At 38.3% G+C, this 15,256-nt stretch overlaps 1 protein-coding gene and 1 pseudogene across 3 annotated transcripts in view; both read left to right on the forward strand.

Annotated features, from left to right (window-relative positions):
- Positions 1 to 15,256, forward strand: part of CEP85L (centrosomal protein 85 like) — a 174,299-nt gene that overhangs the window by 93,170 nt on the left and 65,873 nt on the right. For all 3 annotated transcript variants that reach the window (XM_032339692.1, XM_032339690.1, XM_032339691.1), the window contains one exon: positions 7,889 to 8,010. In XM_032339692.1, coding sequence (XP_032195583.1) covers positions 7,889 to 8,010 — 122 coding nt within the window. The remainder of the gene's footprint in view (positions 1 to 7,888; positions 8,011 to 15,256) is intronic.
- LOC116587887 lies at positions 9,240 to 11,559 on the forward strand (annotated as a pseudogene).

Consider the following 15,256-nt stretch of genomic DNA (forward strand, 5'->3'; position numbering starts at 1 on the left):
TGCATTTTGATTGTGATGAGATTGTGTTTCATGCATGGATCATTCCTTTGTTGGCATTTTTAAAAAAACATGGTAATACTAACAAAGATTGCACTTTGTGCATCCATAGCAGTTTGATTTTTGAGAAGAAAAGTTCCCTTCTTCCAAAAGAAAAGAGTTAATTTAATAGTAATTCAGTTGTTTAGCAAGGTGGAAATAAGTAATATTTTTAAGATTATCTTTATTTATGGGGCGCCCTGGTGGCTCAGTTGGTTAAGCAGCTGCCTTCAGTTTGGGTCATGATTCCAGGGTCATGGGATCGAGCCCCGCATCAGGCTCCCTGCTCAGCAGAGAGCCTGCTTCGAGAGCCTGCTTCTCTCTCTTCCCTTCTCCCTGCCGCTCTGCTTACTTGTGCTCTCTCTCTAGCTCTGTCAAATAAACAAATAAAATATTAAGAAAAAAAAAAAAGATTCTCTTTATTTTCATGAACTTTTTTTTTTTTTAAGATTTTATTTATTTGTAAGAGAGAGAGAGGGAGAGAGAGCGAGCACAGACAGACAGAATGGCAGGCAGAGGCAGAGGGAGAAGCAGGCTCCCTGCCGAGCAAGGAGCCCGATGTGGGACTCAATCCCAGGACACTGGGATCATGACCTGAGCGCCGAAGGCAGCTGCTTAACCAACTGAGCTGCCCAGGCGTCCCCATGCACATGTATTTTTAAGATATAAAATATAGGTATGCCTCTTAAAGGTTTTTAAATTTTTTTTTTCCGAGTTTTTACCCTTTAAGTAACGATGTATTTGCATTATTGTTTCAGTAAGTCTGATTAGGATGGCAAAGATAGCTAGCATTATAGAATTAATAATAAAGACAAATTGAAGAAATAATGAGATAGTTAAAACACAGTTCCTGCTAAGTGAAGTAAGCCAAGCAGAGAGAGTCAGTTATATGGTTTCACTTACTTGTGGAGCCTAAGGAATAACATGGAGAACATGGGGATATAGAGAGGAGAAGTGAGTTAGTTGGGGGATATCGGAGGGGAGAAAAACTATGAGAGACTGTGGACTCTGAGAAACAAACAGGTTTTGGAGGGGAGGGGTGTGGGGGTTTGTGTGAGCCTGGCGGTGGATGTTATGGAGGGCACGTATTGCATGGAGCACTGGGTGTGGTACATAAACAATGAATTCTGGAACACTGAAAAGAAATTAAAAAAAAAAAGGAAAGAAAAATAAAACACAGTTCCTTATATAATTTAAATTTCAGAAGTCAAGATGTAGACTTTAGTTTATAATTGCTCATTAGGAAGAGGTTATGGATAGAATATTTTAAAATATGCTCTTATGGTATAAATTTAATTAGAGAAAATTTGTAGTAATCGCTATAAATAATTACATGGGCTTAAGATACAGATTTTTGAAATAAATGCACATTTCTTTTAGTAATAATATAATATGTAAAATACTAATTTTACTTGAAAGCACAATTCTTTTAGTAATTGTATAATCCATGTTTTTCCTATTTTTGGTGAATAAAATGTTCTTTGAATTCTATATAATTTGTATGGTGTTTTGTTTTGTTTTGTTTTGGTTTGGTTTTGTTTTTGTTTTTGCTTTCCATTACTGAGCTTTGTGAATTTACTTTTGGGTGAAGTATCATGATTCTTTTACTAAAAAGCACTTGTAGAGTATTGCTTCAGATAGACTATTCCAGGAGACAGAGGAGATTTGCTGTGTTATGTGACATGTTGTGAGTGATGAATGAGCTAAGGAACAAAGGCAAATGAAGGAGAGATAACGAGCTTGTAAGAACTGCAGAGGCTGTATTGCAGTTAAGTGTGGTAGCACTAGATTATCTAAATTTAACAGTATTTGTCCAGGCTGAGGCCAAAGAATTTTGAGCTATTTTCAGCTGCAATATAGTAAGCTTATTTTAGAAGCATGTTTGAACATTAAGTGACTTATTTTGGCAACTTTTCACAGCATCTGGGTCTCATCTAAGTAGCAGGTATATGGGATTGTGGATGCCTGCTATCTCTATTCAATTATAAGAGTAGAATTGGCAGTTTACAATAAGAGATGCCTATGTGTGTTTTAGGGTCTATAAATCTGGATGGTCGGGGTTTAGATACAGAAGAGTGATGATCCTTCTTTGGCGGTAAACTACTGTATTCTTTTATAAACCACCATTGCAACAGTATATCTTCTGCATTTGTAGGAAAACATGTAAACAGGGATTCTCTTCTCTCCTTGAATTTGGTAATATGAATATAGAATACTTTCTAATCCCAAATGTGTCTGGAAAATGTTTACTTATAAAAAGTGTCCTTGTTTCACCTGCACAGATTTTGAAATGTTTGTTACTTTGATGACATCCTTTCTGTTCCATACTTCAGATTAGCTCACATAGTTACATGGCTTTATAATTATCCTTTAGATTTCATGTTCATGTCTAGTTAAAGTTTTATTGTTATTCATAAGTTATAAGTACAAATTATATATTAAGTTGCCTGTGTCTCCTTGATTACTTATATTGGGTATAGTCACGTAGAAACATGACTGACTACTTGAAATCCTAAGTAGAACAGCATCACAACAGTAATTTTCTATTTTATTGATATGTGAATTTTGATAAATTTTTTTTCCTAGAAAGATTCAAAGACCTCTTCAGTGAATCTTATTCAGATTCTTTCAAAAGAGTACCTGTGTTTTCTAGAATATGATATAAATGTGTATTTTACAATCGATACATAACTGCTACAAACTGGTATGCCTCTCATGACCAGTTATGATTTATAGAATAGAAATTCTTTATTGTTTTCTGACTACTTGGGGTAAAGGTATGTTCAAAATTGTATTGCTAATGGGATAAATGTGTTTATAATGGACTATATAAAATCTTTTCCTCTTCTCATATTAGGGAATGGGGTTGTCGTCTGTCTTAAGAGAAGGCTTCTGTGTTCTAGAGTATTAACAACTCTTTAAGAATTAGTTCGTAGGTGGATGTGGGGGAGGAAAAAAATTTTCCTCTGACTCTGAGTTCTTGGCTGAGACTGTTGTAATAAAAGACAGGTGAACAAGAGAAAAACAAGTTTATTAGCATGTACCTCATGTACACATGGAAGATAAGGGAGGGGAAAATGAGGAACTCCTTAAGAGGCAGATTAGAATCCAGGATCAAAAGTCATATTAATGGGGAAGGTTGGGGAGTAGGATGTAGGCCTCTAAGGGGAGAGGGAATGAATTTTAGGAAAGATAGATGGGTCCTTAGAAGAATAGATGGGAGATGTGATAGTCTGTGAGAAAATTTGAGTGCAGCATCGATTACAAGTCTCCTCTTCTGTGATGAGTGTCAGTCCTCCCTTGTTGATAAAATTTCCAGGGAGGGAATTTATGACAGTTGAGGTCCTTAAGGCAGATAAATGGAGTTTGGAGAAAGCCTCTCCCAGGGGGCTGGGGTGGCTCAGTCGTTAAACATCTGCCTTCGGCTCAAGTCATGATCCCGGGGTCCTGGATTGAGCCCTGCATTGGGCTCCCTGCTTGGCAGGAAACCTGCTTCTCCCTCTCGCACTCTCCCTGCTTGTATTCCCTCTCTCACTGTGTCTCTCTCTGTCAAATAAATAAATAAAAATCTTAAAAAAAAAAACAAAAACCCTCTCCCAACATTTGCTGTTTTTCAAGTGCCTGTGGCTCAAAATAATGTTTCAAAGGGACATATTTTGGGGTGCATGTCCAGAATCCCTGCAGCCATATTTGGGGTGGCATATTCTCCTACCCTTCGTTTTGTTATTGCATTCGTGGTGTACACCATTTACTTCATCTAGACTTTTATCTCTGGGTTATTTGCAGATAGAAGATAGTGCCAAAGTGATGAAGAGATATGAAATGACACCATTTTTAGTTTGCATACAAAAAAAAGATGGTGAACTGGATTTGCTCTACCTACTTTTTCTATTTCAGAAAGACATACTAAAGTATTTACTGTGATGTAGATTCTTTTGTTCATTTTTTAAAGATTTTATTTATTTAAGAAATCTCTGCACCCAGCATGGAGCTCAAACTCATGACCCTGAGATCAAGAGTCACACATTCCTGCAACTGAGCCAGCTAGGCACCCATTTATTTTTTAATAGTTTTTCTTCATAGGAGGTTTATTGTGTCTGTTTTATCTTCTTGGTGAATGTTGCTTTTTCCCAGTATAAAACTTTCTCATTTTAAAATTTTTATTTAATTTATCTAAAGGATTTTTAAAAATTTAATCCTTTTTTGGCTAGAACTACTAGAACTCATACAGCAGTTCAGCAATGTGGCAGGATACAAAGTCAATGTACAGAAATCAGTGGCTTTCTTATACACTAACAATGAAAATACAGAAAGGCAAATTAGAGAATCGATTCCATTTACTATAGCACCAATAACCATAAGATACCTGGGAATAAACCTAACAAAAGAGGTGAAGGATCTGTATTTGAGGAACTACAGAACACTCATGAAAGAAATTGAAGAAGACACAAAAAGATGGAAGACCATTCCATGCTCTTGGATCGAAAGAATAAACATTGTTAAAATGTCTATACTGCCTAGAGCAATATATACTTTTAACGCCATTCTGATCAAAATTCCACTGGTATTCTTCAAAGAGCTGGAGCAAATAATCCAAAAATTTGTATGGAATCAGAAGACTCCCCAAATCGCTAAGGAAATGTTGAAAAAGAAAAATAAAACTGGGGGCATCACGTTACCTGATTTCTCATTTTCTTTATTCCTCTTTGCTCAGTTTCATAGCGCAATTTTGATTTGTTTTCCAAAGGGTGTAGGTCAAGGGAGCTACAAATCAGATGAGTAAATTTTCATATTTTGTTTTATGTATGTTCATAGAAGTATCTGGCAAGTACTTTAGCAGTGCATTCTGCAAGTGATTCTAGTGCTGTACACCCAGGTGGTATCGTTATTTGCTTTTCTCTTGAAAAACCTCCTTTTCTTCCCCTTTACTCTCTTTCTTGATGCCAACAAGTGTTTCAAAACAAGAAAAGGCTTCTCCTTAAGAGGTTGTCTGCTGTGGGGAAATTCTTTAGCAGATGACTTATGAAGAGTAGAAAAGTTAATGTTTTCTTCACAAGATCATCGTGTTGCTTGGGCACTTTTTGTTGATGTTGTTTTTGTTGACTTTTTTGAGTTGTGGACACTTGTCTTACTGAAATAGGCGAAAGATACAGGAGGTAAAACATAGCTTCAGATATTATGGTATCAGTCATTCCTGATGTGTGATACTTAGAAATAGAGGAACGCTTTTTAGGTCTTTGGAAGAGGAGACAATAGATAACTCAGTGTGTATATGTATATATATTATATATGTATGTGTGTGTGTGTGTGTGTGTGTGTGTGTGTGTGTATTCACTTTTAGGCACCAAATAAGTGGAAATATTTGGTATTATAAATTCTAGCACAAATGGTTTACCAAATCATTCTGATAATTTCCAGATCTTGCATTGAATTTTGAAATTGTTGATATGCTCTTTTGTTTTGCTTAGCTTTTACTAGTTTTAATGAATTCCTGCTTGAGTTACAACTTGACAAAATAAATTTCATTAAGTGACTTACCCACTAAATTGATAGTCATTAAATAACTTGGGAGTTTCAGTAAGTAGAAACTATCTCATCGAATCAGCAATATTTATGGTGCTGAATCCTCTCTCAGCTCCTGAGAGCAGTTATTTTCAAAAATATTTTCAGGGGTGCCTGGGTGGCTCAGTCAATTAAGCATCTACTTTTGGCTCAAGTTCATGATCTTGCGGACCTGGGGGTCGAGCCCCGTATCAGGCTTTCTGCTTAGGGGGGATTCTGTTTCTCCCTCTCTTTCTCTGGCCCTCCCCCTCCACTCATGCTCTCTCATTTTCTCTCTCTCAAATACGTAAAATCTTTAAAAAAATGTTTTCATCCCTTGTGATGATATGAAATTTTGTGAATACCTTATTTAGGCCATAGTGGACACAGTGGGGTACTTAAGATAACATGCTCTTTTGTTGGAGTGCCCAGGATTCAAACCTGTTTAGTTCTGCCAACTAATTATAAGCTGGTAGGTAGTGTTGAGATGGAAACATTTTGGAGGGTTGACTAGTGCAGTGTAGGGAACCAAGTAATCAGAAAGGATGCCATTTATGGATGGAGCATCTTGAAAACCCCTTTTAATGCCAGAAACTCTTGATTTGTTGGATACTGGAGAACCTTCCAGGGGTTTGGGCAACAGCTAATTAGCAACCACATTAAAAACACTTTAGTATTGTAGCAACTAACATATCTCTGCTAGGGCATATGGCTGAATATTAGTCTGGGTTGTATGTTAGGCAAAGGAAAGAATGAAATTCAGACTAACCTGCCCCTTGTAACCCTATGTCACTTAAACTCCAAATATCTGCCCATATGACAAAGCTATATATCCTGTTATCTCTTAGTTTCTGTCCTTTCTCGTCTGTTCATCTTGTTTTGTCTGTCTTCTGCCTGAAATATCTTGTCTTGGTATTACTTGAAAATAATAATTTAAAGGGTTAATCTAGGACTAGTTGGTGTCACAAAATTAGTGGTTTATTCGGAAGTAGGTCTTGCCGGTAACGCCCTTGGAAAACAAAGAATAAAAATATCACTGCACATTTGAATTTTCCTAAAGTTGCTTTGGAGTGTTTCCGTGGGATTATTTGGCTTGCCAAGGAATTTATTCCTTGTTTTGGATATTCCTTGGTATTGGATTTACTAGTTGTATTAGTTTCCTGCAGCTGCCATAACAAAGGATACAAACACAACAGAAATTTATTGTCTCACAGTTCTGGAAGTTAGAAGTCCAGAATCAAGGTGTTGGCTCAGTTGGTTTCTTCTGAAGCCTGTGAAGAAGAATCTTATATTCTATGCTGAGTTACTAGTGGTTTCCTGACAATCTTCTGTGTTGCTTGGTGTGTAGATGCATCACTGCTATCTCTTTCGTCTTCAGATGGTGTTCTCTCTGTATCTCTTTACAGTCTTCTGTGTGTACTTGTGTTCAAATTTCACCTTTACATAGGACACCAGTCATTTTGGATTAGGGCCCACCCCAGTGACTTCATCTTAACTTGACTATGTCTGTAAAGACCCTGTTCCCAAAGAAGGTTACATCCTGAGGTACTTAGGGGTTAGTACTTCAACATACCTTTTTTGAGGAGATAAAATTCAGTCTATGGCTACTAGTATATTAAGGTTTTCTTTTTTGTTTCAATCATAGGAATTTGAGGATAACTGCCATATTGGTTTTTATCAGTATTGATTTCTCTTAAATATTTGAAATTTCTCTTAAATTCTAAGCACACTTTTTCTAAATGATGTAATTACTGGAGGCCAGTAATCACCCAACCAGATTATACCTGTTTAAGTCCTATTTTCTATAAATATGTTTACTATTTTGTGAAAGTATTTTTGCTTTTGAAAGTTTAATGTAAATAAATCTGATGTGATAGGTGACAATTTGAAGTCTGTATGCTACAGGTACTAATTTTTATTTCCTTGTGGAAACCTTTCATATAATGTTTGTCTAGTCTAACCATGGCACATTTTCTTATTTTACTTCTTCCTTAAGCAGTGAGTGATTAATCTCTCATTTCCTGAAAGTTTACACAAGATAATGAGAATAAGATCTTATTTATAGTGTTAAAATAAACCAGATTAAATATTCTATTGTCACGAGTTATTAGACTTGTACTTTTACTTCACTTCCTTGAAATTCTTCCAAGTTATGTTGTATTCACAAGTATGATTTCAGTCAGTCTTAAAAAAAAAATCAAAGAGAGAGTTCTCTGTTTTTAATGAAAATCATTGGGAAAGTATTAAATACCGTTGAAATATTCTTTTTAAACACTTTAAGTATACTAATATTATAAATATATTTGTGCAGGTTTTGACTGGATTGTCTCGTCAAAGTTATTCACCTTCTGGCTATCAGGATTTCAGTAAGTGGGAATCAGTGCTGAAAATAAAAGAAGGACTGCTAAGGCAAAAAGAAATTGTAATTGATCGGTGAGTCTGTTTTGGTTTTTTTTATTACTAAATATTTTAGGCATACAGAAATGTAGATCATGAAAAAATACCTTTGTATCCACTACTTAGAGTTTAAGAAATATCATCTTACAAATACAGTGATATCTCATGTCTGTCCTTCCCTCATCTCACCCCCTCTACAAACCTCTGTGAACCTCTGTGAGAACAGGGTTGGTCTGTTGGTCCATCTTTCTGTTTTCTGCCACCCTCCTGTTTACATTAGAGTAACTCATTTGGAAACTCCTTTATGTCTTTATACATGTAGAAAGTTAGTTGCAATGCTAATGAATTATCAAAGATACAAGGTGTATCTTTGTGTTTTACACTTGGAAACTATCAAATTGGAAAACTACTTTAAAGTGCTAATACTTCAACTAATGTATGTTAGATCTGAAGATGCAAAAACTATGAACATCATGAATGTTTAAAATTAAATCACTTACAGGTAAACATTTTAGAAATTTTGGGGGACAGGCTAATTCAAACATTTAAATGTTTTTAAGAGTCAGAATTTCGAAAGATTTTGTTTAAATATATACCAGTTTTAAGCAGGACCTACTGGAGTAGCATTTGGGTGGCTCAGTTGGTTAAGCGTCTGCCTTGCTCAGGTTGTGATCCCAGGGTCGTGGGATAGAGCCCAGCATTGAGCTCCCTGCTAAGTGGGGAGCCTGCTTCTTCCTCTCCCACTCCCCCTGCTTGTGTTCACTCTCTTGCTTTCTCTCTCTCTGTCAAATAAATAAATAAGATCTTAAAAAACAAACAAAACCCTTTGTGAGAGGCAGGGCGGGGGCGGGGGTTCTTCATGCTCACCTGGGAGGAGAGACCACTACTCTGTGAAGTAGAAGCCTTCTTATTTCTGTACTTAATAAATCTTTGCCCCTTTCCCTAAATGGCTTGCCCTTGAATTTCTTCTCACACAAAATCAAGAAGCCTCCTGGCCTGAAGCCCTCCCTCTTGAGGCTCTGCCTCTCTGGCATCACTTGCATACTTGATAAATGAAGATTCTAGAAGATATGTGATTGAGTTTATGAAAAGCTAAGCTGTTTCACAGTGAAGAGATGGGATGATGGAAGCAGGTCACAGAAGCGACGTTGCTGGAGGAGGGGGGTCGTGAGCCAAGGAATGTGAGTAGCCTCTGACAGTTGGAAGAGGCAAGGAAATGGATTCACCCCTACAGCCTCCAGAAAAGAATGTAACCCTGCCAATACCTTGATGTTATCCCGTGAGACCTGCATTGCGTTTCTAATTTACGAACTTCTGACTAAGGACATGACTGGAAAGAAAGATGTGTACCGAGGCCCAGCCATCAGGGCTCTCTGCAGAATCACTAATGGAATAATGTTGCAGGCCATCGAGAGTTACATGAAGCAGGCCATTATGGATAAAGTCTCCAGCGTATTCAGCTCCACACTGGTGTCTTCCTTACACATGAAGATAAGCCATGATGTGGTTAAGCGCTGGGTCAACAGAGCCCAAGAAGCCGCTTCCAGCGACAACATTATGTCCAGTAACATGCATTGGGAGTCCTGTATCGCCTTGAAAAGAAAGAACGCCTTGCTGTTTCTAAGATGTTGAATAAATTTACTAAATCCGGTCTCAAATCTCAGTTTGCTTACTGCATGCTGATCCGAATTGCCAGTCACTTACTAAAAGAAAATGAAGAGGGCCATGAAAGTCCACTCTTTGATTTCATTGAGAGCTGCTTGTGAAATAAACATGAAATGGTTATTTATGAAGCTGTGTCAGCTGTCATCCATCTTCCTAACTGTACTGCAAGGGAGTTGGCACCTGCCATTTCAGTTCTTCAACTTTTCTGTAGCTCTCCTAAGCCAGCTTTGAGATACACAGCTGTGAGGATCTTGAACAAGGTGGCAATGAAACACCCCTCTGCTGTTATTGCCTCCAGTCTGGACTCAGAAAACTTGATCACAGACTCAAACAGAAGCATTGCTAGTCTGGCCATTACTACACTCCTCAAAACAGGGAGTGAGAGCAGTGTGGACAGGCTCATGAAGCAGGTATCTCCTTTTGTGTCTGAAATCTCAGATGAGTTCAGGGTGACGGTTGTGCAGGTAATTAACACTCACTCTCAGAAATACCCTCAAAAGCACAGTGTCATGATCACTTTCCTCTCCAACATGCCCTGAGATGATGGAGGCTTTGAATATAAGTGGACCGTTGTGGACTGCATAATCAGCATTGTGGAAGAGAAGCCTGAGGGTAAAGAAGCAGGTCTAGCCCACCTTTGTGAATTCATTGAGGACTGTGAACACACTGTTCTGGCTACTAAGGTTCTACTAAGATTTTGCTGGGCAAAGAGGGCCTCAGAATGCCTGTCCCCTCCAAGTATATCTGCTTATTTTTAATAAGGTCGTACTGGAGAATGAGGCTGTCAGAGCTGCTGCTGTGAGTGCTTTGGCCAAATCTGGGCTCAAAATGAGAATCTTCTCCCAAACGTCCTAGTACTCCTACAAAGGTGTATGATGGACGATGAGGTTTGGGACAGGGCTACTTTCTACTTGAATGTGCTCCAGGAGAGGCAGGTGGCACTGAACGCCATGTACATCTTCAACGACCTCACCATCTCAGTGCCAGGGATGGAGAAAGCCCTCCACCAGTACACACTGGAGCCTGCAGAGAAGCCCTTTGACATGAAGTCTTTTCCTCTTGCTATGGCCCGTGTCTTTGAGCAGAAAGCAGAAATTACACTTGGGGCCACTTAGCCAAAGAAGTTGGCTCCTTCCAGGCAAGACATTTTCCAAGAACAATTGGCTGCCATTCCTGAGTTTATGGATCTGGGACCCTTGTTCACGTCTTCTGAGCCTGTTCAACTTATGGAAGCAGAGACGGAATATTTTGTTCCTTGTATCAAGCACATGTTTACCAATCACATCGTGTTCCAGTTTGACTGCTCCAGTACTCTTAACGACCAGCTGCTGGAGAAAGGGACCGTGCAGGTGGAGCCATTGGGTTCCTTGAGGTGCTGTGTTGTATCCCAGCCCCGAGCCCTGCTTACATTCAGCCAGGAATATGTTACAGTTTGGTTCACCTGCCTAATGATGATTCGACCGCAGTTGCAGCCACCTTTAGCTGCACCATGAAGTTCACGTTCCGGGACTGCGACCCTGACATTGGGGTTCTGGCTGAGGAGGGCTATGATGATGGGTGCATGCTGGAAGATCTTGAAGTGACTGTGTCTGACCACATTCAGAAAGTACTGAAGCTTAATTTTGCTGCTGCTTGGGAAGAGGTGGGAGACATATTTAAGAAAGAGGAGAACTTTGCCCTCAGTTCTGTGAAAACTCTCGAAGAAGCTATCAACAATATCACATTTCTGGGTATGCAGCCTGTGAGAGGTTGGACAATGTACCTAAAAACAAGAATTCCCATTCCCTCTCTCTGGCAAGTGTATACAGAGATGGCTATGACTTACTGGTTAAGGTCCAGGGTGGCCTCAGCAGATGGAGTGACCATGCAGGTGACTGGGAGGGAACACCTATAGATGTTATCTTAGCTTCTGTTGTATAAATTTTTACTGGGCAAAATGAAGTCAGTGCTCACTTCACTGTCAGTGGGTTTTTAGGCTAGTGGCATGAATTTCCCAGAGTCATACTTTTAAAGATTAATGTCTTTGGAGAAGCAAATTAAATACTTGGCCTTGAACCAGCAGATCAAGCCAATATCTGTCCTCATGCATGTAAATTTTTTTTTCCTTTTTATAAAATTTACTTGGTCAACTTTGGTATGACAGTACAGCTTTGGGTGATCTTGCAAATCGAATACTGTCCTATACCCCAGCTCCTTAAACCTCATTATATTCTTTAATTTAATGTGCATCTGAAAGCTCCTGACAATGTTGGAAAGCCTTTATCACAGAGGGGTGGTAGGAGAGGGGAAGACAGAGTCCATTTTTGTCAAAATTCATTTTTATTAATAGAAAATAAACGCTTATTCCAGTTTCAGTTGTTATACTTGAAATTGCTAATAAATAATTTAAGGGGTGCCTGGGTGGCTCAGTGGGTTAAAGCCTCTGCCTTATGCTCAGGTGGTGCTCCCAGGGTCCTGGGATTGAGCCCCACGTAGGGCTCTCTGCTCAGCAGGGAGCCTGCTTCCCCCTACCCCCCCGCCTGCCTCTCTGCCTGCTTGTGATCTCTGTCTGTCAAATAAATAAATAAAATCTTAAAAATTTTTTTAAATAATTTAAAATTTTAAAAAATTAGCTATTTCTAGTACAAGTGAATTTTATATGTGGATTTAGGACCCAATGCATATATATTTTACACCTACAATTTAATTCACTTGAATCATACTTGAAATGAATACTTTCTTTAAACAGACTAAAATTCAAAATTTTATTAATATGGATGCATTCTCCCTCAGAATTAATTGGCTTTTATTATTTCTTTGAACACCATTATAATGACCATTCCATTTGGTATAAGTTAATAGGTGTCTTAGTTCATTTGGGCTGCTATAATAAAATACCATAGGTAGGGTGACTTATAAACAACAGAATTTTATTTCTCCCAGTTATGAGACTGAGAAATCCAAGATCAAGGCACCAGCAGATTTTTTGTCTGGTGAGGGCCTTCTTCCTGTTTCATAGATGGCTGTTTTCTTGCTGTAACCTCACTAAAAGGGGCAAGGGACTCCTTGGGGCCTCTTTTATAAAGACACTAATCCTATTCATGAGGACTTTACCCTCCTGACCTAATCACCTCCCATAGGCCTCCAGCCGCCTTATATCATCACACTAGGCATTAGAATGTAATATATAAATTTGTTGAGGGGCACAAATAATGAGTCTATGATAGTTAGAAATGTATATAAGTATCAACGTAATCTATTAAAAACATATATTTCCTAGACTCCACCCCCAAACTACTAGAACTCATTCAGCAATTCAGCAACGTGGCAGGATACAAGTCAATGTACAAAATAAACTTTTGGGACTTCATCAAAATCAAAAGCTTCTGCACAACAAAGGAAACAGTCAAAAAAACAAAGAGGCAACCCACGGAATGGGAGAAGATATTTGCAAATGACAGTACAGACAAGAGGTTGATATCCAGGATCTATAATGAACTCCTCAAACTCAACACACACTAAACAGGCAAACACATCAAAAGGGCAGAAGATATGAACAGACACTTCTCCAATGAAGACATACAAATGGCTATCAGACACATGAAAAAATGTTCATCATCACTAGCCATCAGGGAGATTCAAATTAAAACCATATTGAGATATCACCTTACACCAGTTAGACTGGCCAAAATTAACAAGACAGGAAACAACATGTGTTGGAGAGGATGCGGAGAAAGGGGAGCCCTCTTCCACTGTTGGTGGGATGCAGGTTGGTGCAGCCTCTTTGGAGAACAGTGTGGAGATTCCTCAAGAAACTAAAAATAGAACTTCCCTATGACCCTGCAATTGCACTCCTGGGTATTTACCCCAAAGATACAGATGTTGTGAAAAGAAGGGCCATCTGTAACCCAATGTTTATAGCAGCAATGGCCACGGTCGCCAAACTATGGAAAGAACCAAGATGCCCTTCAACGGACGAATGGATAAGGAAAATGTGGTCCATATACACTATGGAGTATTATGCCTCCGTCAGAAAGGATGAATACCCAACTTTTGTAGCAACATGGATGGGACTGGAAGAGATTATGCTGAATGAAATAAGTCAAGCAGAGAGAGTCAATTATCATATGGTTTCACTTATTTGTGGAGCATAACAAATATGGAGGACAAGGGGAGTTAGAGAGAGAAGGGAGTTGGGGGAAATTGGAAGGGGAGGTGAATCATGAGAGACTATGGACTCTGTAAAACAATCTGAGGGGTTTGAAGTGGCAGGGGGGTGGGAGGTTGGGGTACCAGGTGGTGGGTATTATAGAGGGCACAGATTACATGGAGCACTGGGTGTGGTGAAAAAATAATGAATACTGTTTTTCTGAAAATAAATAAATAAATAAATAAATATATATATATATATATATATTTCCTAACTTCTTATACTGCAGAAGAATACTAAGGAAATAATCCAAAATAATTCAAGTTTCTCAGTTTTGCAGTTCTTAATCCGGTCTCATTCATCTATGCAGTGCCCTTCTTATGCCTAGTTTTAGAGCATGAGAATTAATTGCATGAAGGTATGTAAAAGCCCTAATATGGCCTGATGCATAGACACCATTAGCAAGCAGTGGCCACATATACACCATTTGTAAATAATAGTTATGTTTCTATGCTTGCCTCTCCTCAGTGGACTCTGAGCCCCCTCACAGAAAAGACTGTTTTTTAAACATTTCATTACTCATAACAGGTATTCAACCAGCATTCACTCAAGAGAAAAAGCTTTATTTTAATGGAAAAAAGGTTAAGGTTGCTGGTTAGCCTATGCTGTTACTGGTAGTAGTAGTTCTTTTGATGGTTTGCACTTTGTGATTGCTTAGCTTTTGCTACTGGATTGATCAGCTAAAATTTAGGGGTATCAGTGCACTTGAGACTGATGCAGAGAGGAAACCGTTATACCTTCTGCAATGACACAGTAAATTATTGCCATTAGTAAATGACACTCGCAGTCTAGCGAGGAATTCTCATTTTGTTATACTTGCAATTTGCAGTATATATGTTTCTTCTTCAATTGTATGTGATACTAAAATCTATTGTAATTGTACTAGTAAGCTTTTAAAATCAATAATGCATTCTTTGGTATAATGTGGATACTTTTTTATTGAATTCATAATGTCATTCTAATTCATCTGCTTTATAAGCTAAGATTTTTGATCAGATTTCTCAAAGCAAAGCTGAGATGTACATACCATGGTTACTAAAAATTATTGAAATCCCAGCCTTATGGATTTTGATCAATTAACATGAGATTTTGTTCATTGCAACTTATGGTACATGCCTTTTACTTTGAGAAGAACTTCATGATGCAAGAGTATTTTCCATCACAGGTGTTGAAGTGAGATTTGATTATCAGCTGATTTGAGCATTTAAATACAGTTTCAATAGTTCATTTCTAGGTGAGTTATTTTGGTGGTTTATACCTAGGCATATAGTATTTAGAATTAATTTCTAAATCCACAGTTGATCATTGAGCAACATCGGGGTTAGGGATCCTGACCCCCTGCACAGTTGAAAATCCATGTATAACTGTTGACTTCTCAAAACTTAAGTACTAATAGCCTACTATTGACCTGAAGCCTTACTGATGACA

This window comes from Mustela erminea, chromosome 4, assembly GCF_009829155.1.
Source record: "Mustela erminea isolate mMusErm1 chromosome 4, mMusErm1.Pri, whole genome shotgun sequence".
Taxonomy (NCBI): Eukaryota; Metazoa; Chordata; class Mammalia; order Carnivora; family Mustelidae; genus Mustela; species Mustela erminea.